This window comes from Mastigoproctus giganteus, chromosome 3 (assembly GCF_048544385.1).
Source record: "Mastigoproctus giganteus isolate SK-2022 chromosome 3, ASM4854438v1, whole genome shotgun sequence".
Taxonomy (NCBI): Eukaryota; Metazoa; Arthropoda; class Arachnida; order Uropygi; family Thelyphonidae; genus Mastigoproctus; species Mastigoproctus giganteus.
The window spans coordinates 129323208-129350266 of NC_143577.1; the positions used below are offsets into that span (position 1 = coordinate 129323208).

Genomic DNA, 27059 nt, shown 5'->3' on the forward strand with positions numbered 1-27059 from the left:
CGATGACAGATGGAAGTTTGTTCCAGCAATGAACCACTCGTTGGCTAAAAGCAAATTTCCACACATTTATTCTACAACTGTCTTAACTTAATTTGAAATTGCCCTTCTCTGTACTCGTTCCAGTAGCTCTACATGAGGGCCGCAGTAGCTTAGTCGTCAGGCATGCGGGTGCATAAGTACACGTGCCTTGAGTGACCTGGGTTCAAGCCCGTGACTTCTGAATAAGGTGCTGTTTCTTGTATTCTGTCTATCTTGTGAACTCCTCTGACTGTTTGGTCGTCCCAGAGTATAAACAGAAAATTTAATTTTAATTTTACATCCTTACTAAAATGAAGTCTCCAGACCTGTATCCAGTACTCAAGGTGTGGCCTGACAACTGCCTTATACAAGGGGATAATCACCTCCTTATCTCTGCTAGCAACATTCCTGTATATCATTGACAAGACCCCATGACCTGCTCTGACAGACGGTCTGCACTGCTCAGAAAACTTCAAATCTGACTGCACAATTACCCCCAGGTCTTTTTCTTTCTCTACCACCATGAGTGTAGTACCACAAACTTTGTACATTTCTCTGGGGTTACCCATATGCAGTACTTTGCATTTGTCAATGTTAAACTTCAGTTGCTACCTCTCAGCCCATCTACTCAAGTTTTCTAGATCCTGTAGCAGTAGCATACTGTTACTTTAGACAAATTAGTATAACTAGGCTAGTACAATTTTTCCAAATACAGCATTTGTCAAAACACAGCAAATGCATCCTACACATGCTTCAAAATCTTTTTTCACTTAGGTGGCATGCAACAGATGAAACTTGAAATCTATCTTTCCGTTTAGCAACTGTCTCTGGACAGTAGTCAATTCCCAAAATTATCCATATATTTTTTTACAAAATGGCAAACAATTCCCTTTTTAAGACAGAAAAAGATAACAAGGACAGCCTATTACTCACCAAGTGCTCATATTCGTCTCGTAATACCTTTGCGCTACTTATGTTTTTTACTTATCATAAGAGGAAAATTATGAAAACTAAGTGATAGATTTTTGAAAGGTGTCCCATACCCTCACAGATTGTTCAAAAGAAGATGCCCAATGTTTTTCCCTGCAGAATCTTAATCCAATGCTGGGGAGCAATGTGAGCAAGCTGCTTTGGATATGACATATGTAGTGGTGTTTTATTAATTTAATATATATATTTTTTAAATTACGGAAGGCCTCCACAATGGAAGATAGCATGAAACCAATTAGATTAATCCCATCTGTAGCAATTGAAAAATGCACATTTTTCAAAGCCATCAAAAGCTCTTATTTCACTAACAAGTACTAACGGTTTTTGTTCTTCCACAACAGTATTATTGCCGACCGGGCTAGCCGGGTGGGTAAAGTGCCTGCCTAGCAACCCAAAGGTCGCGGGTTCGAATCCCGCCTTGGGCTTGGATCAAAGTACTACAAAAACCTTGGGAGGTGCATTATGGCCACAGAAGCCGATGCGCCAACAACTACAAAAAAAAAAAAAAAAAAAAAAACAGTATTATTATTATTATTGCTCTTATATTATTTTTCCCTGATAGGGGGTTCCAACTCGTGACAGGTATTGTTACCAAGTACACGGAGTGGTTGTTGTTATGTCTGGTGTTAACTGTTGGTCGAGGAATTCTCTGACTATCCTACAGGTGTTCAAGATTGCGACTTTCTGGAGTTCCTTTCTAGGTGTTGCTGGGAGACCTACATTACAGCCTAGCAGCAATAGGCTGTTATGTAGGGTCTTTGGCACCATACCTGTAGTTGACACGATGATCCAGATGATCGTTACTTGTTGCATATGCCACATCTCTTTGATCTCCTGCCTTAGGTTCGTGTACTTCCTGATTTTTTCCCCATAGGTTTTCTGTAGGTTGCCAGTGTTGGGCACTGCTATGTCAATCAGATAGGTAGTCTTTTCCTTCTTGTCCAGAAGGGTTATGTCCGGTCTGTTGTGTGGGATTGTCCTATCTGTTATTATGGCGCAGTCCCAGTACAATTTGTGGGTTGGGGTCTCTAGTACTGCCTGGGGCCCGTACTTGTGGAACGGTACACTTTCTTCGATCAACTGGTATTTCCTTGCTAGCTTCTGGTCTATCATCCTGGCTACCTGGTCGTGTCTATGAGTGTATTCAGTCTGGGTGATCACCTTGCATCCCGCGGTGATATGTTGGATTGTTTCTGAGGCCAGGTGGCATCGTTGACATGTGTCATCGAACACTCTGGGCTCCTTGACGATATATTTTCTATAGTTCCTGGTGTTGATTACCTGGTTTTGGATGGCGAGAATGAATCCTTCGGTATCGGGGAAGAGCATCCCGCCCGTGAGCCCTACATTGGAAGAAATTTTATCTATGTGATCTTGATGGAGATCACTGTAGTGTCTGTCGTGGAGTGTCTCCTCTGCCCATCTTTCTAGCTTCATTTGTGCCACATGGCTGGGGGGGCTCCTCGCTTAGGTTGAGGGGTATATCACTTGTCTATCTTCCTTTTAGCCTGCTGGAGTGCTGCTGTGTGGTTCTGGAAGTAATCCTTAAGGCTAACTATCGCTGTCTTCTGTTGCTCAATGAGGTCAATCAAGCTCCTTTCCAGGCAATTGTCAACCTCTCCAAAGCAGATCTCGGATGGTGTTGGTGGCTCTTGGTTATCATTGTCCTTGTCTTTCTCATGATATCCTCCAGCTCGGTGTTAGTCCAATCTATGACCCTGAAGGAGTATGTTAGCACTGGGACTGCATAGGTGTTTATGGCTTTAACTGTGTTCCTTCCATTCAGCTTTGCTTTCAGCAGGCTTCTGAGTCTCTGATGATATTTTTTGGTCAGGCAGGCCTTAATTTCCTTGTACTGTAACTGCTGAGTCTGCATCATCCCCAAGTATCTGTAGGCCTCTCACTCTGCCATGGCTTCCATCTCTTTACCAGTCTACAGCTGGTAGTTTTGGTTGATTAATTTTCCTTGGTGCAATCCGTGAGTCTTGCATTTGTCTAGACCAAATTCCATCCTAATATCATTGCTGAATCCTTCGGTGATCTGGAGTAGTTGCTGGAGGTGCTTCTCAGTTCCCATGTAGAGCTTGATGTCATCCATGTACATCACGTGGGTGACGGTATACAGGTTCTTTCTTCCTTCCTTCTTTGAGGTTATATCCGTACTTACTACTGTTGAGCATGGTGGATAGCGGGATAAGTGCTAGAGAGTTGTTGTTGCTGTTGTGTTTTCTGGTGCAAGGGCAACTTAGGCCATATTGTGCATCCCAAATCAATTGAATTTACATATAAGAACTGTTTGTACAGTAGTCAGAAATGATCACTTATTTGAATTTGTTTTAAATAGAAAAAAAATTCAGAGAGATTTACTTCTTTACCTATGATGCTATTGAGAGACAGAGATTGTTGCAGTTCTGAATTGAAACTAAAAGCCATTCGGCGGGTGTTGTTAAATAAGCCACATTCAAGGAGTATATGTTTTATTGTAAGTGGTTGTTTAGCACTGCAAACACACTGAGGAAGATCATTCCCTGTAAGCAGATATAGATGTGTGAGGTGAGTATGACCTATTTGGATTCTGCCTAAGATTACTTCTTCTTTTCTATTTTTATGGAGGCTAGAAGTCCTTAATTGTGGTTCAGGTTTAATTTCAAATAGCTTGCTATTTGTTTGCATTTTCAACAGAAGTGTCCATTGTTTCATGCCTGTTCTCTGTATATTGTATCTATAATAACATAAGCACTGGGAGATCAAAATTGAGAGTAGGAGTGTGCTATAGGCCTAATGACTCTGATGAGTATAATAAAAAATTGTACAGGGAAACAGAGTGGGCCAGTAACTCAGAGAGTTATAATGGGAGATTTTAATTTCCCAGATATTGACTAGAATTTGTGGGTTGGTCACTCAGCTTGGCTTTTGTGGATTTATTGGATGATTGTTTTCTACATCGGCATGTTAGGGAGGCAACTAGAGGGAGTAATATTCTTGATCTGATTATCAGTAGTGATTCTTCATGCATTAAGAACCTGCAGATAAAGGAACCACTAGGTGGCAGTGATTACAATGTGCTGAAGTGGGATTTTCTCAAAGAGGTAACTACCATCAGGGGTAAAAGGAAGGGTTTTTGCTTCCGTAAAGGCGACTACAGTGGTCTGAGACAGTATTTAAATTCTATACGGTGGGACTAACTGATGATGTTGCCAACAGCACATTTAAAATGGGAGACATTCAAAGAATTAATCTTGGAAGCTACTAGGCTTTACATACTAACTAAGCAATAGTGTTCAAGGTTTAGGCCTAAATGGATGTCAGATGAACTAATGAGACATGTGGCAGAGAAGAAAAATGAATGGGATTCATATAAATTAAAGGGTGACATGGAAGCCTATGATATATATATAAACTGGTCTGTAACCAACTCACACAGGAGATTATGCAGATTATGAGAAATCTTTAGCAAAGGATGCAAAGAAACACAGTAAAGAGTTCTTTACCTATGTAAACTCTGGAAGGAAAGGGATGAATCAGATTGGTCCATTGGATATTTATGGTTCAACTGTTGATGACCCTGCTCAGGTGACTAACAAAATAAATGAGAATTTTGCATCTACATTCACACATGAGGAGTTATTCGGGGAGGGCACTGGAATGCCAGAGGTGAATTAAACTTTGGCAGTGAGCTAGATGATTTTGTAATAACTGAGAGGAAAGTGGAAGAAAAATTGTTGAAGATAAACATAAAAAAAGGCAGCCAGGCTGAATGGGTTCTATCCAGTTATATTAAGGGAGGCAGCAAAGGAAGTAAGCAAACCCTTAACCATAGTTATGAGAGCTTCCTTCGACTCAGGGGAGGTACCCATGGACTGGAGATGCGCAAATGTGACCCCAATTCACAAAGGAGGATCACGGGCGACACAAGTAATTATAGACCTGTTAGTTTAACTTCTGTACCAGAAGCACTGCAGGATCATCTAAAAAAGATTTCAATTATAGCTCGGACACAGCTATAATTGATTTTGTTAAGGGGAAGTCTTGTCTGACCAGTTTGATTGGATACTATGATGTGGTCACAAAGAAGAACTGGATGCAGGGAATAACTTTGATATCATATATTTGGATCTTAGAAAGGCTTTTGATACTGTTGCACATGGAAAACTGCTGCAAAACTGGGGCAGTGTGGCATTGGAGGCAAATTGCTGCTATGGATAAAGGGATGGTTGGGTGGAAGAAGACAGAGAGTGGTAATCAATGGACATTGCTCTTCGCAGACCGATGAGGTGATTATCCCCTTATATAAGGCAATGGTCAGGCCACACCTTGAGTACTGTACACAGGTCTGTAGGCCTCATTTTAAGAAGGATGTAGAGCTGTTGGAACGAGTACAGAGAAGGGCAACAAGATTAGTGAAGGGAATTAGCATTAGCAGAGGCATATGATGCAAGAAAGCAAGCTTATTCAGCATCAGCCAAAAAAAAAAAAAAAACAACCACTACTCCCATTTCACCCCTCCGTTCGTTCGAAATACCTGTCCAGCTGAGCCTTAAATTTGTTTAGGCTATCAACTTCAACAACAAGCGATGGAAGTCTATTTCACAAACCAACTGCCCGCTGGCTAAAGGCAAATTTCCGCACATCTATCCGACATCCGTCCTTCCTCAATTTGAATTTATGCCCTCTCAGGTGATTATTCTGAGCAAGAGGAAGAATCCCATCGGCATTCAGCATGCTCAAGCCATTCAAAGCCTTATACACCTCTATCAGATCACCTCGCCGATGCCTAGCTCCAGGCTCTGTAATTTGCAAAACTTAAGCCTTTCTTCGTAAGAGCAACCCTTTGTTCCATTCACTAATCTTGTTGCCCTTCTCTGTACTCTTTCCAGCAGCTCTACATCCTTCTTGAAATGAGGCCTCCAGACCTGTATACAGTACGCAAGGTGTGGCTTGACCAATGCCTTATACAAGGGAATAATCACATCCCTGTCCCTGCTAGAAAAATTCCTGTATATCATTGACAAGACACCATGAGCTACTCTTGCAGCTCGTCTGCACTGCTCAGAGAACTTCATATCTACCTGCACAATTATCCCCAGGTTCTTTTCATTCTCTACCACTGTCAGCGTAGTACCACAGAGTTGATACGTTGATCTGGGGTTACTGTTTCCCATATGTAGTACTTTACATTTGTCAATGTTAAACTTCATTTGCCACCTCTCAGCCCATCTGCTCAACCTATCCAGATCCTGTTGCAGCAGCATAGTATCAGAAGTGTCCTTAACAACCCTGCCAACCTTGGTATCGTCTGCAAACTTGGACATTAAGCCTGATACACCATCATCAATATCATTTATAAATACAGAAAACAACAATGGACCCAACACTGAACCCTGAGGAACTCCACTAATAACATTAGTCCACGTTGAGCAGTGTCCATTGATTACCACTCTCTGTCTTCTGCCACTCAACCATCCCTTTATCTATACCAGCAATTTGCCTCCAATGCCACACTTCTCCAATTTGTGCAGCAGTCTTCCATGCGCAACAGTATCAAAAGCCTTTCTAAGATCCAAATATATAATATCAAAGTTATTCCCTGCATCCAGTTCTTTTGTGACTACATCATAGTATCCAATCAAATTGGTCAGACAAGACCTGCCCTTAACAAACCATGCTGTGTCTGAGCTATAACTGAATTCTTGTCCAGATGATCCTGCAGTGCTTCTTTAACCAGTGCCTCCATTAATTTTCCTGGAACCGAAGTTAAACTAACAGATCTATAATTACTTGTGTCAGCCTTTGATCCTCCTTTGTGAATTGGGGTTACATTTGCACATCTCCAGTCCATGGGTACCTCCCCTGAGTCCAAAGAAGCTCTCATAATTATGGCTAGGGGTTTGCTTACTTCCTTTGCTGCCTCCTTTAATATAACTGGATAGATCCAATCCACCCCGGGTGCCTTTTTTATGTTTATCCTCAACAATTTCTCCTCCACTTTCTTCTCAGTTATTAGAAAATAATCTAGCTCACTGCCAATGTTTACTTCACCTACGACATTCCCCTTCCTGAATAACTCCTCATGTGTGAATGTAGATGCAAAATACTCGTTTAGATTGTTAGCCACCTGAGCTGGATCCTCAACTGTTGAACCATCAACATCCAGTGGACCAATCTGATTCATCCGTTTCCTTCTTGAGTTTAAATAGGTAAAGAACTCTTTTCTGTTTTTCTTTGCATCCTTTGCCAAGGATTTCTCATAATCTGCCTTTGCCTGCCTAATCTCCTTTTAATAAAATTAAATAAAATTACAATTTCAGAACAAAATTAAAACCTTAAACTTGTATCTTAACACAGTTGTAACACTATATTTATTTTTCAGTATCGAGTGTTATCTACGAGTTCCCTTTATATAACTTCCGTATCAAGTATGTATTAATTATTTGTTACGTTTGTACTCTAAGTCGTTATATATATATAGTTAAAAGTACAATTTAATTGACAATGAAGTTTAACAAGATTAATAGATCTACTGATTAATTGACAATATTATATTATGCACTATACTATACAAAGCTAATGCTATCGAATTCCGGATATGCTGTATCGCGTTTCAATAACGAGTGTTATCTACGAAATCCCTTTATATAACTTCAGTATCAAGTTATGTATTAATTATTTATTTTTACTAATTATTTATGTTCCGTAACCTAAGTGGTTATATGTATAGTTAAAAGTACAATTTAATTGCCAATGAAGTTCGACAAGATTAATAGATTTTACTGATTAATTTTCACGTGACAATGGCAGCTGTTTATGAACGGTAAACATGTGGATTTGATACCCTTTCCGATACTAAGTAATACCTACAAATCTCTATCTAAGTTACTTTAACTTTAAGTACCGTAAATAGGAATATAAAGCTACTCTAGAAATAAGTTAATATGTCAATTTAAACTAATAAAGCAGAAAATAAATCAGAAAAAACTTCTCTGTTCCAAGAGCGGCAGAAAGGCACGTCCGCACAGGAAACTCTCGTCCTCAAACTCTGAATGAAGGGTTGCTCTTACGAAGAAAGGCTTAAGTTTTTCAGATTGCGGTGTCTGGAGACTCTGCACCTGCGAGGTGATCTGATTGAGGTGTATAAAGCCTTGAATGGTTTGAGCATGCTCAATGCTGATGGGATTCTTCCTCTTGCTCAGAATAATCACCTGAGAGGGCAAAAATTCAAATTGTGGAAAGACAGTTGTAGGATAGATCTGCGGAAGTTTGCCTTTAGCCTGCGGGTAGTTGATTGGTGTAACAGACTTCCATCTTTTGTTGTGAAAGTTGATAGCCTAAATAAATTTAAGGCTGAGCTGGACAGGTATTTGGAACGAATGGAGGGGTGAAATGGGAGCGTTTTTTTTTTTTTTTTTTTTTTTTTTTTGGCTGATGCTGCATAAGCTTTCTTTCTTGCATCATATGTCTCTGCTAATGCTAATGGTCACATTTCTAGCCTTCAGGCTATTTAGGTAATTAGTCTTCCCACGCAAATTAAGAGAGCTAAAGCATTCTACATCTTAGTGTTACCTGGTTAAACCTATCCAACCACCTGTCCCACATAGAGAGGAGTCGCACTAGTCAAGAGTGAGCAGATCAAAGTGTATTCCCAATAGGCTCTGGCCCACCTTCTACTGCAATGGTGTCCAACCTTTTTCCATACAGTGGCCATATTCAAAAAAATTCAAAGTTAGATTTCTTTGTGTTACATTTTCCATATGTTGTTGCATGTAAAATTGAAAATATTCGAAATTTTTATTAAGTACAATACACAATTACATTTACTGAACAAAACATTTAATGAGAATTTTTTGGTTAATTAACAAAATTTAAAATACTGTTTTAGTTCACTTTCCTCACGGGCTGTAGGTTGGACACCTCTGTGAATCAACTGTTAGCACTACGTTCGAGAATTAGAAATGTGATTTTCTTTCACACGAACATATAATCATTTGTTATTTCGCGGAAGTGCGTAATCCACATTTTCCCGTAAATTTTCCCTATCTCTGTTTACATGGTCACAGTACCTGAATATCAGAATGACCCTGACATTTTGAACATTTTCAAAAAAAAGAAAAGAAAAGAAAAGAAAAAATTCAAATTAAGAACTAGTGACAATGCTGATGATGAGAGACAGAAAACAAGGACAACACAGGCATTAATCCTTCTAAACATGAATTGTTGGCATTTCGTGAAAGCGAAGTTAGAAAATTGTCAATTAGGTTACAGTTAAGTGAAAAAGATGCAATTCGTGGATACCTAATTGATAAAAATACTTCGGAAGAATTGAAGAATTTGATGAACACTCTGGAGAACGATACCAATTTCATTGAGTGAATGTGAATGAGGATTTTCACAAATGAATCTGATCGCCAGCCCAACCAGCGCTTCGTCAATGACAAAACCAGTTTCTTAAAATTGTAGGCCCGCTGCTGATCCGCTTCGATCCAGCAAAATATGTCGATTCATGGCTGCTTCAGAAACGCCATTTAGCAACCGACACACAAAGAGGAAGAAAAGAAGTTGGCAACCTGCAGCTCGTGGGCCGCATGCAGCTCTTTTAACACGTAACTGCGGTTCTTTAACTTTACAGCTCACGTGAAGCACAATTCGAAATGGAGTTAAGAGGACTTAAAAACCAAGGAACTGTGGAGTGCCAGACTAAAATGCCTTAAAACTGAAATTGAAGATTTGGAGAGGCAAAAGGCTGCCCTTGCAATTCTACACAAATGGATGGCGATAGATGAATTTAAAATACAGACCAAATTGTGTTCAATGTGTGGAGTAGCTTACTGGACCCATATATAAATTTGAAAATATTTGCATTTGGAATTCTCAGTTTTTGGTTCAACGTATTTCTACAAGCTAATATTTTTGATCATGAACTATGTTAAAAATAAAACAAGAAACCATCGTCTGAACAATGCGAGCATGTTTAAAGCTCAGCATGTTTACTTACCACATACTCGCATGATGTTGAGAGACACACTCAAGAAGTTCATCAGTAAAAGCCACATTAATTTGTACCTAATTGGATGTTTGTTACATTTTTTCAGTATTAATAAATACATTTCAAGAAAAAAATATATTTTTTAATAAACACCTTCCAACTCTATTCCATTTCTTAAGAAACTCTCACCCACCCCCCCTCCTCCCAGCTTGAGCTGAGATTCTCTCTTTTTTTAAATTAATTAGATCAAAAATGGCTCTTCACTCAAAAAAGGTTGCCGACCCCTGGCATAGGGTGTCGGGTGAGAACTTAATAAAAATTTGGAATATTCTACATGATGGTGAGACTGTTAGTAATCCTGGGTATAACCTGCACGCACATGGTGGATGACCACCCAGGTGAATTTATGAAATTATTTTTATTTATGTTATTATTTTTTACTTATTTTACTCACATTTTACTTTCTTTTTTTTTTATATACTTGAATAACAAATTTATGCTTAATAAACTGTGTTAATATACTTAATTTGTTGTTCTTATTCTAAAAACATTATTACTAAAGTAACAATATCAGAAAAAAAAAAATTTTAGAATACTTTTCTTATACTTTTAATTTTCAAATTTTCCTAATAGCAAAGAATGAGTACCGGCACCTATTTTTTTTACAAAAAAGCACTGGTTTTAATAAAGGACTGTTAGGTGAGGAAGTGCCTTTCAAAACTAAAATAGCACTTTGTGAATCGATATAGATTATACTTTTATTTATTGACAGCAGTGAGATATTTTTCAGGGCAAGCTTAATGGCATAAAGCTCAGCAGTATAACTGCTACATTCAACTGGAAGTGAAAACGAGACAGCTGAATTAGGGAAGACAGCAGCTGTACCCACTTGATTGTCAGACATTGAACCATCAGAATAGATCTTGGTGGATTGGGGCTACTTTTGTGTATGAGCATAATGTAGTTGTTGGATGTTAATCGTGCAAGACAGAACCACAATGGGCACAGGGCATCTCCCTGAAAGATTCCACTCCTGATTGGGATTGGCCTGGTTGTGATGTTTTCACTCTTAATTTTAGAACTCCATTTCGCCATCATTTCTACTAGGAGGTTTGTCACTATCAGATTGACTTTGTAGATGTTCAGGGCCTCTATTAGCCAGCTATAAGGCACGGAGTCGAAGGCCTTGCGGTAATCGATGTAGGATGTTGCAGTACTTCTTGTAGGCTTGTTCCATAACTGCGGCACCTGGGTGCGCATGTGCGCGATTGTTTCGGTCGGGTGATTTACACGCTCCGCTAATTTCAATTGTTTTAGGTTATTAAACCAGTTTAACCATCTCAATTCTCATCAAGTAACTTAGATTAATATACATCGTTAGTGATGCAGGTTAATTTAAGTGGTTCTCGCAACTAATTCGTTCAGTAATTTTGGAAGTTCCTGGCAGTATTGCTATTCGTAAACTGGACATCGTAGTTCATCACTGTTACAATGCCGTCGAAAAATATGCAATCCTGCTCGAGCTGTGAAAAACTTTCCGACTGCCTGATTAGATGTACAACATCATTCCAGCTTCTTTTTTGAAATTTTTGTAGTGGCATAAGAGATTTAAAACCGGCTGCACAAATTAGGAAATCAAAATGGAAATGCACACTTTGCCGCAAGCAAAAAAGGATTCATCAGATATATTGTCTAATTTCCCTTCCTCCCCCACAACCGCTCCCTCTGGAATGCTGAAAGAGGTTAATGACATCAACACACATAACGATTCCACTCTTAGTAAACTGGCTACGAACAGCAAGTGGGTTCAAATGAAATCATCAGTTCTAGTAGTAGTAGTAGTAGTAGTAGTGGCACATGATGCAAGAAAGCAAGTGTAGGAGCTTACGCAGCATCAGCCAAAAAAAAAAAAAAAAATCACACCATACCCTCCAAATGCCTGTCCAGTTCCTCCTTAAATTTATTTAACCTATCAACTTCCACAACGACAGATGGAAGTTTGTTCCAGCAATTAACCACCCGCTGGCTAAAGGCAAATTTCCGCACATCTATTCTACATCTGTCCTTTCTTAATTTGAACTTATGTCCCCGTAGGTTGGTAATCTGAACAAGTGGAAGGATCCCATCAGAATTCAGCGTGCTCAACCCATTCATGGCCTTATAGACCTCAATCAGATCCCCGCGCAGGTGCCTAGTCTCCAGCCACTGCAATTTGCAGAACTTAAGCCTCTCTTGGTAAGAGAATCCCTTCATTCCCCTCACCAATCGTGTTGCTCTTCTCTGTACACGCTCAAGCAAATCTACATCCTTCCTAAAATGAGGCCTCCAGACCTGTACGCAGTACTCAAGGCGTGGCCTGACCATTGCCTTATACAGAGGGACAATCACCTCCTTTTCCCTGCTAGCAAAATTCCTATATATCATTGACAAAACCCCATGACTCGCCCTAGCAGCCTGTCTGCACTGCTCAGAAAACTTCATATCTGACTGCATAATTACTCCCAGGTCTTTTTCATTTTCTACCACCTTAAGTGTAGTACCACACAGTTGGTACGTTTCTCTGGGGCTACTTCTACCCATATGCAGTACTTTGCATTTGTCAAGGTTGAACTTCAGCTGCCACTTCTAAGCCCATCTGCCCAAATTATCTAGATCCTGTTGCAGTAGCACACTGCCATTACTGTCATTAACAACCCTGCCAACCTTTGTGTCATCTATAAACTTCGACATTAAGCCTGATATACCTTCATCAATATCATTGATAAATACACAAAACAACAGTGGACCCAACACCGAACCCTGTGGGACTCCACTAATAACATTAGTCCACGAAGAGCAGCACCCATTGATTACCACCCTCTGTCTTCTCCCACTTAACCATCCTTTTATCCATTGTAGCAACTTACCCTTAATACCATTCTGCTCCAATTTGTACAGTAGTCTTTCATGCGCAACAGTGTCAAAAGCTTTCCTGAAATCCAAGTATATGATATCAAAATTATTTTTTGCATCCAGTTCCTTTGTGACCACATCATAATAACCAATCAAATTTGTCAGACAAGACTTTCCCTTAACAAACCCATGCTGTGTTTGAATTATTGCTGCAGTCTTGTCTAGATGATCCTGCAATGCATCTTTAACCAGCGACTCCATTATTTTACCCGGAACAGAAGTTAAACTAACTGGTCTGTAATTACTCGTGTCACCCTTCGATCCACCTTTGTGAATTGGGGACACATTTGCACATCTCCAGTCCGTGGGAACCTCCCCTGAGTCCAAGGATGCTCTCATAATTATGGCTAAGGGTTTGCTTAGTTGCTTTGCCGCCTCCTTTAAAATAACTGGATAGATCCCATCCACCCCAGGTGCCTTTCTTGTGTTTAACTTCAACAATTTCTCCTCCACTTTGCTCTCAGTTATTACAAAATCATTAAGCACACTGCTACAATTTGATAACCTTCTTCCATTTCCAAATTGTAATAATTCCTCACGTGTGAATGTAGATGCAAAATACTCATTCATAGTCATCTGCTCTTTTTGCGGTTGTAACTCTGCGAAACTGGACACCATAGAAATCATTCTAAGAAAGCTGTACTCGGAAAATAGCTCTCTAAGGGAACATCTGAGACAACTTGAAGACTACCAACGACAATCCTGGAGCCTACTACAAGGTCACTTGCTCTTGAACATCAGCCCCCCGGTCATGTCTCACAAGAATGTTCACCCCCCCACACACACCTGCGCCATCCCTACTCCCAGAAGTGCAACCAGTGGCATCCTCTTTAGACAACACCTATAAAGCCAGGCTGAAATCAGCGAAGCGGGAATCAAAGACTGCTGACACTAATGATGCCCAGCCAGGACAGACTCCGGGACCTGCTCCGATGCAAGCATCCTCACGCCAACTGCATTAGAGAAACAGCAAGACCACCTTGATTGGCATGAGAATGGTTAACACGAGCCTCAGAATACAAAACCGCCAAGTGTCAAAAAGCCAAGTGTCCAGCAATACTCACTCGAATATTTTCATTAGCAGGCTGGATCCGTTTACAAAAGTTGAGCAAATTGAGGCACTATTGAAGGAACTAGACATACCTGGTAAGCCTTTTAAAATAGGCCTAAGTGGATGTCAGATGAACTAATGAGAATGAGAAGAAAAATGCATAGGATACATACAAATTAACACGTGACACAGAAGCCTATGATAGATACAAGTTGATCTGTAACCAAGTTACAAAGGAGGTTAGGCAGGCGAAGGCAGATTACGAGAAATCTTTGGCAAGGGATGCAAAGAAAAACAGCAAAGAGTTCTTTACTTATGTAAACTCTATAAGGAAGGGGATGAATCAGATGGGTCCACTTAATATCGATGGGTCAACTGTTGATGATCCTGCTCAGGTAGAGAACAAACTAAATGAATATTTTGCATCGACATTCAAACATGAGGAGTTATTCAGCGAGGGGAATGCCAGAGGTGTATTCAACTCTGGCAGTAAGCTAGAGAATCTTGTAATAACTGAGAGTAAAGTGGAGGAGAAATTGTTGAAGATAAATACAAGAAAGGCACCTCGGGTGGATGGGATCTATCCAGTTATATTAAAGGAGGCAGCAAAGGAAGTAAGCAAACCCTTAGCTATAATTATGAAAGGTTCCTTGGACTCAGGGGAAGTACCCATGGACTGGAGATGTGCAAATGTGATCCCAATTCACAAAGGAGGATCAAAGGGCGACACAAGTAATTATAGACCTGTTAGTTTAACTTCTGTTCCTGGAAAATTAATGGAGGCACTGGTTAAAGAAGCACTGCAGGATCATCTAGACAAGACTTCAGTTATAGCTCAGACACAGCATGGTTTTGTTAAGGGAAGTCTTGCCTGACCAATTTGATTGGATATTATGATGCAGCCACAAAAGAACTGGATGCAGGGAATAACTTTGATATTATATACTTGGATCTTAGGAAGGCTTTTGATACTGTTGCACATGGAAGACTGCTGCACAAATTGAAGCAGTGTGGCATTGGAGGCAAATTGCTGCTATAGATAAAGGGGTGGTTGAGGGAAAGAAGACAGAGAGTGGTAATCAATGGACACTGCTCATCGTGGACTAATGTTATTAGTGGAGTCCCTCAGGGTTCAGTATTAGGTCCATTATTGTTTTCTGTATTTATAAATGATACTGATGATGGTATATCAAGCTTAATGTCCAAGTTTGCAGACGATACGAAGGTTGGCAGGGTTGTCAAGGACACTACTGACACTATGCTACTGCAACAGGATCTGGAAAGGTTGAGCAGATGGGCTGAGAGGTGGCAAATGAAGTTTAACATTGACAAATGTAAAGTACTACATATGGGAAACAGCAACCCCAGATCAACGTATCAACTCTGTGGTACTACACTGACAGTGGTTGTGCAGGCAGATATGAAGTTTTCTGAGCAGTGCAGACGGACTGCAAGAGTAGCTCATGGTGTATTGTCGATGATATATAGGAATTTTTCTAGCAGGGATAAGGAGGTGATTATTCCCTTGTATTAGGCAATGGTCAGGCCACACCTAGAGTACTGCATACAGGTCTGGAGGCCTCATTTCAAGAAGGATGTAGAGATGCTGGAACGAGTACAGAGAAGGGCAACAAGATTAGTGAATGGAACAAAGGGGTGCTCTTACGAAGAAAGGCTTAAGTTTTGCAAATTACAGTGTCTGGAGACTAGGCACCAGCCAGGTGATCTGATAGAGGTGTATAAAGCCTTGAATGGTTTGAGCATGCTCAATGCTGATGGGATTCTTCCTCGTGCTCAGAATAATCACCTGAGAGGGCATAAATTCAAATTGAGGAAGGACAGATGTAGGATAGATGTGAGGAAATTTGCCTTTAGCCAGAGGGTGGTTGGTTGGTGGAATAGACTTCCAATCCCTTGCCGTGGAAGTTGATAGCCTAAATAAGTTTAAGGCAAAGCTGGACAGGTATTTCGAACGAACAGAGGGGTGAAGTCGAAGTGGTTATTTTTTATTTATTTATTTATTTATTTATTTATTTATTTTATTTATTTATTTATTTTTTTTTTTTTTGGCTGATGCTGCATAAGCTTGCTTTCTTGCATCAAATTCCTCTACTAATGCTAATGCTAATGAATATAAAAAAAAATTATGCCTGGCATTTGTGGATTATGAAAAGACATTTGACTCCGTACAGCATAAGGCAATGTTTCGGACACTGGAAAGACAAGGCATAGTACCCCACATATTATGATTTTGAAGAAAATATATGAGAGTGCTACCTCCTTTATTAGACTAGCCAAACACAGTAGCAAATTTAAAATCGAGAAAGGAGTTCGACGAGGAGACACAATATCTCCGAAGCTGTTTACTGCTGCCCTTGAGGAAGCTTTCAGAAGATAAGACTGGTTGCAGAAAGGAGTCAATGTTGAACGGATAATACCTAAACCATTTACGATTTATACATGACATTGTGGTCGTAAATCATAATCAGTTATGCACAGTTAGTAAGGATTTTGGACTAAAGATGAATACAGCTAAAACAAAAGTAATGATGAACAAGTATGCTACAGAAGGGCAAATTATGATTGAAGCAGTAATTGAAAAGTTTGGTCATATACTTATCTGGGACAAGTTATTAGCTGTAACAATGATAAATGGCTGGAAGTCAAGATAAGAATAAATTTGGGATGGATAGCATTCAGGAAATATAGTCACATACTGAAGAGCAATATCCCAGTTTGTCTGAAACATAAAATAATGAACCAATGTATACTCCCCACCATGACTTATGGAAGGGAAACTTGGGCACTCACCAAAAGAATGGAAGAGAAGCTGAGAACTACACAGAGAAGAATGGAACAAATTATATTGGGAATCAGACTGTTAGATAAGAAGAGAAACACATGGATTAGATAGCAAACTCAAGTAAAGGACATTCTTCATCATCATCATCATCATCAGCCATTTTCAATCCACTGCAGGATGAAGGCCTTTCCAGCAACTTTCCAGTTCCTTCTGTTTTCAGCACTGGCCATCCATTTACTACCCACAAACTCATGAATTTCATCTATCCATCTCTGCCTTTGTCTTCCAGGTTTTCTTCTAGTTCCTCTTGGATAACATTCTGTTATTTTCTTAGTCCACCTGTCATCATGTCTTCGAGATATGTGTCCTGCCCAAGACCATTTTAGTTCTTTAGTTTTGATAAGAATGTCCTTTACTTGAGTTTGTTGCCTAATCTATGTGTTTCTCTTCTTATCTAACAGTCTGATTCCCAATATGATTCGTTCCATTCTTCGCTGTGTAGTTCTCAGCTTCTCTTCCATTCTTTTGGTGAGTGCTCAAGTTTCACTTCCATAAGTCATGGTGGGGAGTATACATTGGTTCATTATTTTAAGTTTCAGACAAACTGGGACATTGCTCTTCAGTATGGGACTATATTTCCTGAATGCGATCCATCCAAACTTTATTCTTCTCTTGACTTCCAGCCATTTATCATTATTACAGCTAATAACTTGTCCCAGATAAGTATATGACTCCACCTTTTCAATTACTGCTCCTTCAATCATTATTTCCCTTTCTGTGGCATACTTGTTCATCATTACTTTTGTTTTAGCCATATTCATCTTTAGTCCAAAATCCTTACTAGCTGTGCATAACTGATTTAAGATTTTCCTCTAATTCTTTGTGATCATGACTTATGACCACAATGTCATCTGCAAATAGTAAATGGTTTAGGTACTCTCCGTTCACATTGACTCCTTTCTGGGACCAGTCTAATCTTCGGAAAGCTTCCTCAAGGGCAGCAGTAAACAGCTTCGGAGATATTGTGTCTCCTTGTCGAACTCCTTTTTCAATTTTAAATTTCCTACTGTCTTTGTCTAGTCTAATAAAGGAGGTAGCACTCTCATATATTTTCTTCAAAATCATAATATATGGGGTATCAATGCCTTGTCTTTCCAGTGCCCGAAACATTGCCTTATGCTGTATGGAGTCAAATGCCTTTTCATAATCCACAAATACCAGGCATAATGGTCTTTTATATTCATTTGCTTTCTCCATTAGCTGTGATATTACATGAAGGTGATCCATAGTTGAGAATTCTGTCCTAAAGCCAGCTTGCTCTTTCAGTTGATTCTCATCAAGTATTCTTTCTAATCTGTTAGTAATGACCCTTGTGAACAACTTCTAGATGTGGGATAACAAGCTAATTGGTCTATAATTTCCAATTTCTGATTTATCTCCGTTCTTATGCAGCAAAACTATGATTGCATTATTCCACTGCTTAGGCATCACACCGTTTCTAATGCACTTTGTGAAGAGCCTTGCCAGTTTTTGTGTTATGTCTCTTCCTCCCAATTTTAACAACTCTACAGTAACTTCATCTTCCCCCGGGGCTTTCTGATTCTTCATTTTCTTCAATGCATGTTCTACCTCATCAGGAAGAATATTGGGTATGTCGTATGTGTTGCTACTTTGCAATCCATCTTCCCCACTGCTGGAATCATTCTCCTGCTCCTTGTATAATTCTCTATAGTAGTCTTCTGCTATTTTAATTATGCCTTCTCTGCTGTTTATAAGTACACCATCACTATTCTTAAGTTTCAGTATCATTTGTCAGTGTTTTTCTTGCTTTTCATTTGTCGTCTTCGGTTCATTATGACAAGTGTTTCTTGACTAATTTTTTCTTCTTTGGATTTCTTTTTCCCTATAGGTTTCTTGGGCTTTATCACTTTCAAAAAGTTGTAATATTCCTCGTCGATATCTTGGTCCTCAGCAGTCTGCAGAAGCCCAAACTTGTTCATAAGTTCCAGTACATACTGCTTTTTCTTCTCTTCTGTTATCTCAAAGACCTTTGTATTATTTACTCGAGTCAGTTTTTTCCTTTCATTTCCTACATCTATATCAAGTGTACATCTTACCATTCTGTGATCACTTCCAACATTTACCTTATTCAGGATGGTAACATCATTCACAATATATCTTCTGTTAATGAGGATGAAGTCGATTTCATTAGTAGTTAATCCATTTGGACTCTTCCATGTCCACTTTCTGTTCACCCTTTTCTTGAAAAAAAGTGTTCATTACTGACAGTCCTTGAGATTCTGCAAATTCCACAAGTCTTTCATCTCTTTCATTTCTTTCACCAATTCCAAAATTTCCTATAGTTACCCTTTCTGCGCTGTTTTGTCTTTTTCCAACCTTAGCATTGAAGTCTCCCATAATAATAGTGTAGTGGGTTTTCGGCTCATCTAGAAGACTCTCAATTTCAGTGTATATTTCTTCAACCTCTTCATCATCATGGCTCGATGTTGGTGCATAAATCATTATAATCTTTAGCTTGTACCTCTTAGAAATCATGAGTATTAGTCTTGACACTCGTGGTGATGTACTTTTGAATTCCAAAATGTTGTTTTTAAAATATTTATGGACCAGAAACCCAACTCCACTTTCACTCCTTTCACTGTTTCCATTGGTGTACAGCAGATTTCCACTTGTTAAACTTATAAATGATTCACTTCTTCTTCTTGTTTCAGCCAAACCGATGATATTCCAATTCAAGCACATTCTTATCAAAACTAAAGAACTAAAATGGTCTTGGGCAGGACACATAGCTCGAAGACATGATGACATGATGACAGATGGACAAAGAAAATAACAGAATGGTATCCAAGAGGAATGGTACCCACGGTTTGGCTGAAACAAGAAGAAGAAATGAATCACTTATAAGTTTATCAAGCGGAAACCTGCTGTACACCAATGGAAACAGTGAAAGGAGTGAAGGTGGAGTTGGGCTTCTGGTCCATAAACATTTTAAAAACAGCATTTTGGAATTCAAAAGTACATCACCAACGGTGTCAAGACTAATACTCAAGATTTCTAAGAGGTACAAGCTAAAGATTATAATGATTTATGCACCAACATCGAGCCATGATGATGAAGAGGTTGAAGAAATGTACACTGAAATTAGAGTCTTCTAGATGAGCAGAAAACCCACTACACTATTATTATGGGGGACTTCAATGCTAAGGTTGGAAAAAGGCAAAACAGCACAGAAAGAGGAACTATAGGAAATTTTGGAATTGGTGAAAGAAATAAAAGAGGTGAAAGACTTGTGGAATTTGTAGAATCTCAAGGACTGTCAGTAATGAACACTTTTTCAAGAAAAGGGTGAACAGAAAGTGGACATGGAAGAGTCCAAATGGATTAACAACTAAAGAAATTGACTTCATCCTCACTAACAGAAGCTATATTGTGAATGATGTTACCGTCCTGAATAAGGTAAATGTTGGAAGTGATCACAGAATGGTAAGATGTACACTTGATATAGATGTAGGAAAGGAAAGGAAAAAACTGACTCGAGTAAATAATACAAAGGTCTTTGAGATAACAGAGGAGGAGAAAAAGCAGTATGTACTGGAACTTAAGAACAAGTTTGAGCTTCTGCAGACTGCTCAGGACCAAGATATTGACGAGGAATATTACAACTTTCTGAAAGTGATAAAGCCTAAGAAACCTATAGGGAAAAAGAAATCCAAAGAAGAAAAAATTAGTCAAGAAACACTTGTCACGATGAACCGAAGACGACAAATGAAAAGCAAGAAAAACACTGACAGGGAGAAAATTGAGTATACTGAGTTATGCAAAGCCATTAGAAAGAGACTCAGAGAGGACATAAGAAGATTTAACACAAGAAATGTAGAACAAGCATTAAGGGAAAACAAAGGATTTAAATCAGCAGCCTTGAGCAGTAATACAGAAAGACAAATGATACTGAAACTGAAGAATAGCAATGGTGTACTTATAAACACCAGAGAAGGCATAACTCAAATAGCAGAAGACTACTATAGAGAATTCTACAAGGAGCGAGGGAATGATACCAGCAGTGGGGAAGATGGATTGCAAAGTAGCAAAACATACGACATACCCGATATTCTTCCTGATGAGGTAGAACATGCATTGAAGAAAATGAAGAATCGGAAAGCCCCGGGGGAAGATGAAGTTACTGTAGAGTTGTTAAAATTGGGAGGAAGAGACATAACACAAAAACTGGCAAGGCTCTTCACAAAGTGCATTAGAAAAGGTGTGACGCCTAAGCAGTGGAATAATGCAATCATAGTTTTGCTGCATAAGAAAGGAGATAAATCAGAAATTGGAAATTATAGACCAATTAGCTTGTTATCCCACATCTACAAGTTGTTCACAAGGGTCATTACTAACAGATTATAAAGAATACTTGATGAGAATCAACCAAAAGAACAAGCTGGCTTTAGGACAGGATTCTCAACTATGGATCACCTTCATGTAATATCACAGCTAATAGAGAAAGCAAATGAATATAAAACACCATTATGCCTGGCATTTGTAGATTATGAAAAGGCATTTCACTCCATACAGCATAAGGTAATGTTTCGGACACTGGAAAGACAAGGCATAGATACCCCATATATTATGATTTTGAAGAAAATATATGAGAATGCTACCTCCTTTATTAGACTAGACAAAGACAGTAGGAAATTTAAAATCGAGAAAGGAGTTCGACAAGGAGACACAATATCTCCAAAGCTGTTTACTGCTGCCCTTGAGGAAGCTTTCAGAAGATTAGACTGGTCGCAGAAAGGAGTCAATGTGAACGGAGAGTACCTAAACCATTTACGATTTGCAGATGACACTGTGGTCATAAGCCACGATCCCAAAGAATTAGAGGTAAATCTTAATCAGTTATGAACAGTTAGTAAGGATTTTGGACTAAAGATGAATATGGCTAAAACAAAAATAATGATGAACAAGTATGCCACGGAAAGGGAAATAATGATTGAAGGAGCAGTAATTGAAAACGGGGAGTCATATACTTATCTGGGACAAGTTATTAGCTGTAATAATGATAAATGGCTGGAAGTCAAGAGAAGAATAAATTTTGGATGGATAGCATTCAGGAAATATAGTCACATACTGAAGAGCAATATCCCAGTTTGTCTGAAACGTAAAATAATGAATCAATGTATACTCCCCACCATGACTTATGGAAGTGAAACTTGGGCACTCACCAAAAGAATGGAAGAGAAGCTGAGAACTACACAGCGAAGAATGGAACGAATTATACTGGGAATCGGACTGTTAGATAAGAAGAGAAACACATGGATTAGGCAGCAAACTCAAGTAAAGGACATTCTTATCAAAACTAAAGAACTAAAATGGTCTTGGGCAGGACACATAGCTCGAAGACATGATGACAGATGGACTAAGAAAATAACAGAATGGTACCCAAGAGGAGCTAGAAGAAAACCTGGAAGACAAAGGCGGAGATGGATAGATGAAATTCGTGAGTTTTTGGGTAGTAAATGGATGGCCAGTGCTCAAAACAGAAGGAACTGGAAAGTTGCTGGAGAGGCCTTCATCCTGCAGTGGATTGAAAATGGCTGATGATGATGACCCAAGAGGAGCTAAAAAAAAAATTTGTTCAGCAGTCTTCCATGTTGCAGATGGAAGACTGCTGCACAAATAGGAGCAGTGTGGCATTAGAGGCAAATTGCTGCTATGGATAAAGGGATGGTTGAGTGGCAGAAGACAGAGAGTGGTAATCAATGGACACTGCTCATCGTGGACTAATGTTATTAGTGGAGTCCCTCAGGGCTCAGTGTTGGGTCCATTATTGTTTTCTGTATTTATAAATGATATTGATGATGGTATATCAAGCTTAATGTCCAAGTTTGCAGACGATACAAAGGTTGGCAGGGTTGTCAAGGACACTACTGACACTATGCTGCTGCAGCAGGATCTGGAAAGGTTGAGCAGATGGGCTGAGAGGTGGCAAATGAAGTTTAACATTGACAAATGTAAAGTACTACACATGGGAAACAGGAACCCCAGAGCAACGTATCAACTCTGTGGTACTACACTGACAGTGGTAGAGAACAAAAAGGACCTGGGGGTAATTGTGCAGGCAGATATGAAATTTTCTGAGAGTGCAAACGGTCTGCAAGAGTAGCTCAAGGTGTCTTGTCAATGATATACAGGAATGTTTCTAGCAGGGATAAGGAGGTGATTATCCCCTTGTATAAGGCAATGGTCAGGCTACACCTTGAGTACTGTATACAGGTCTGGAGGCTTCATTTTAAGAAATAAAGATTCTAATTTTAAGAAATATTAGAGCTGTTGGAACGAGTACAGAGAAGGGCAAGAAGATTAGCGAATGGAACGAAGGGTTTCTCTTACGAAGAAAGCTTTAAGTTTTGCAAATTACAGTTTCTGGAGACTAGGCACCTGCGAGGTGATCTGATTGAGGTGCATAAAGCCTTGAATGGTTTGAGCATGCTCAATGCTGATGGGATTCTTCCTTTTGCTCAGAATAATCACCTGAGAGGGCATAAATTCAAATTGAGGAAAGACAAATGTAGGATAGATGTGCGGAAGTTTGCCTTTAGCCAGCGGGTAGTTGGTTGGTTGGTGGAACAGACTTCCATCCTTTGCTGTGGAAGTTGACAGCCAAAAATAAACTTAAGGCTAAGCTAAAAGCCAGGTATTTGCAACAAACGGAGGGATGAAATGGGAGCGGGTTTTTTTTTTTTTTACTGATGCTGCATAAACTTGCATAATATATTTGAAGATACAGTGAATCCCCAACTTACGTAAGTCCGAGTTATGTAACTTCGGACTTACGTTTTTTTTTTATTTTATTATTATTATTTTTTTTTTAAGGATTATAAAATTTAAAACAGTAAAAATAAAATAAGCAATCAATAACAACGAACATGGCATGCCCAAATTGAACAAGTGAGATAAGGAGTAACAAGTTTACAAATCTTAAAAAATAGGAATGAAGAGAAGCTTCTGAAAATTTATTTATATATTTTTTTTTATATGACTGAAGATTTCAGTGAAGGAGACACACATCTGGGAAAACAGAGAGAATTCCAGCCAGTGGTATTATATTGATCATACTACGATTGAATTTACTACCCGTTTATAATAGATTGCAGTAACAAAAAACCCAATAAACTGAAAACTGCAAATTGTTTATGGTAGTGACCTCCTGAAACAAACTTTAGTAAAATGTGAGCATGTGAGCTCACGTGATGTGATAAGTGTGTTTCCGCCTTAAACCTGTGAAGTTCTTTACAGAAAATTTTGACCGTTATCATGGTGTCAACCAAGAGAATAAGTTACAACGGTAATAGTAAATCTATCAAGAAAAGGAAAGCAATTGATTTGGATCAGAAAATTAAAATAATGAGGATGTATGAAAATGATCAAACCAAGTATCGTGCGGAATTCAGGTTCGTCAGTGTTAACAGCGAACACAATAATTAAGGGCAAAGACAGAATACGAGAAGAGGTGAAGGGATTGGCACCAATGAAGTCAGGCGCCTCCGTAGCCAGGTGGGAAGGAGTAGCAGTGCGTAGCACACGCTTCTTGATTAGACCGGGGTTCGAGCCCATCACCACCAAATACGGAGGATGCGGAAAGGTCAGAGAATGACCACCATATCCCGGAGCAATATGGCCTTAGTTGCTAATGCTCCTAAAAAACCAAATAACAATAACAAAATAACCAATGAAGTCAACTATAATAACCAAGGATACGAAATACATATCAGTTTTTACAGTACAATAATAGCATGCGCTTTTTTCTTTCTTTTATGTTTTCTTTTCTTATATGCCACTCCGACTACTTCACCACTGTCCCCAGATAAAGTTTTTAATTGAACTAATTAAAAACATATAACTATTTTTCTTCATTCTTCTGAGGATATTACGTGGTTTTTGTAATTTTGGCATATGAGGAATATAGTAGCAACATTTTATTAGTCATTCCTGAGTTACGTAAAACTCAACTTACAGAAGAACTCCTGGAACGTATCTCTTACATATGTCAGGGACTTGCTGTACATTATAACATACTTCAACTACCATTTTAAATATTCTGTATATTTATGTTATTTGATATTTTATTAATTGGCATTTTCTAAATTATTTCAGGAGAATTCCTTCAGCAATACCTTTCTCTTGACTCTTCTCCCTCCCACTGCCCTTTTACTTTTTTATGTATTGGTTTATTCAATTCCTACTATTAGTTCACACTCTCCCTATATATATTTATATATCTTGTTCAAATTTTCCATCGTTAATAAAATACTTTTTATTCATCCACTCAAGTTCAAATACATTTTTTTAAACTTGTAGTGGATGACACTTGATGTTAATACAGTTTTTTCAAATATTAATTCATTAATTAAATTTAATTAATTAATTTTAGTTTTTATATGAGAGAAAAAAATTTCTCTTATATAAGATATTTAGCAGGATATAAATTTAGGAATAAAACTGAAATCAAGAGGCAGTAGCTCAATCGGTAAAATGCAAGGATTTCAGTATTTTTCATGTGAAGGTGAAGAATGCGAGTTCAATTCTTGCGAAAATCAATAATTTTTTGATAAATTTTTGAAGTCGAAAGTTGAAAGTTTGTTGTTGACCTAAGTAGGAATTGACTTTAAAATTTTTTTTTTTTTAATTTACTTGTTTTCATTTTTTGCTTTACTGGTTTGACATGCCATTAGCACCTGTTTCATTTACTTTTATTTAAATTATTATAAGCAACATACAGTTGAAAATGCACTGCAGCCACTGATATTTGTTGTGCTACTTTTCTTAAATTAGAAAATAGTACAACAAACTGTTGTAGGAATTTTTTTTTTTTTTTTTTTTTTTTTAAACAAATTAACATTTAAAAGCATTTATATACAAAATTTAATTTAAACACCAGTGGGCCAGCTACATTGGGAAAGCTCACCACCCAGAGAAAACATATTTTGACAAACTGTCTTGAAAGGCCAGTCAACTAAAGCTTCAAAAAAATCACTCATAAAAGAATTAACACTGATTTTAAAATTCAGTGCCGCTTACAAACCAGTGAAATATCATTATCATTAGCCATATAGTGCAAGGAAGCCTGAGGCTTTTGCTGCACCAGGCAAAAATAAAAAATTCTGAGTTACACAGAGAGAGAGAGAGAGAGAAATCACCAAGAAAGGGAAGAATGATGATATCCAGCTCAAGACCCTGGGTGTGCCAAGCCTGGGTATGTCCCAAAAAGACATAAGGAAATTTAGCTGCTAAGTGAAGCAACTATGCATTTAGTCAGTTATAAATCACTAAAGAAGTAAGAAAAAAATTAACATTGTCATTACCACAGGATCATCCAATTCTTCCAATTCTCTAATTCTACTTTCAGAAGATGACAAGGAAAATTTTTTTTCAGAAGGCAATATCTGAGCTGTCAAAAAAACATATATCATCACATTACATTTATTGAAAGAATAATATAGAAACATTTAATTTATCACTAAAAAAAAAAAAAAAAAAACATGCAAAGGCAGTAAACCTATTTGACAATTTCTATAAATTTTACACTACATTCAGATAAGAGGAAGACTCTAGTAACAAATATATTTATATTCTAGAACAGAGTTCACCAATTACAGTAATTTTCTTTGTGATGTGGATCTGGTTTCATTGTAGAATTAATAAAATATGAGGTAAATATAATAACAAATTTCAATTCATTTTATTACAGAACACTTAATTATTACAGAATGCAAAGAAAGGTGCAGTGAGTATAATAAATGATTAATTTTTTTTAAATATCAATTCAAATTAAAGAAACAAAAATAAAGAAACTTAATTACTTACCACTTGGTGGCAAATATAAATTTTCTTATTGTGATTTTATCATCCAGTAACATTTTTAGAGATGAGTACTACAGTTATTTGCATTTTCTGTCATGAAATTCAACTCATATATGCAATTTCTGTTGGTTACAATGAGAATTGCAATGGTAAATAACCAAAATTTTTGTTTTACTACAATAACATTAATCATTGTGTTTCTTAAATGAAGGGTACACCACCCAGAAAATTGCAAAAATTTAGATATCTGGAAAAACAGAATACCCATGCATATCAGAAAAAAAAACTTACAGTGTATGTACACAAAAACTTTATTTTATATTTCAATATATTAGTATTAGTAATGGTAAATGAAGGAAGGAAGCAAGCAAATAAATATTGAA

General features: G+C 38.2%; 1 protein-coding gene across 1 annotated transcript in view; it reads right to left on the reverse strand.

The window, feature by feature from the left end:
* The window catches only part of LOC150088267 (centrosomal P4.1-associated protein-like), a 452284-nt gene that overhangs the window by 266999 nt on the left and 158226 nt on the right, over nucleotides 1-27059 (reverse strand). The window contains exon 5 of the mRNA XM_090370091.1: nucleotides 26178-26263. Coding sequence (XP_090226217.1) covers nucleotides 26178-26263 — 86 coding nt within the window. The remainder of the gene's footprint in view (nucleotides 1-26177; nucleotides 26264-27059) is intronic.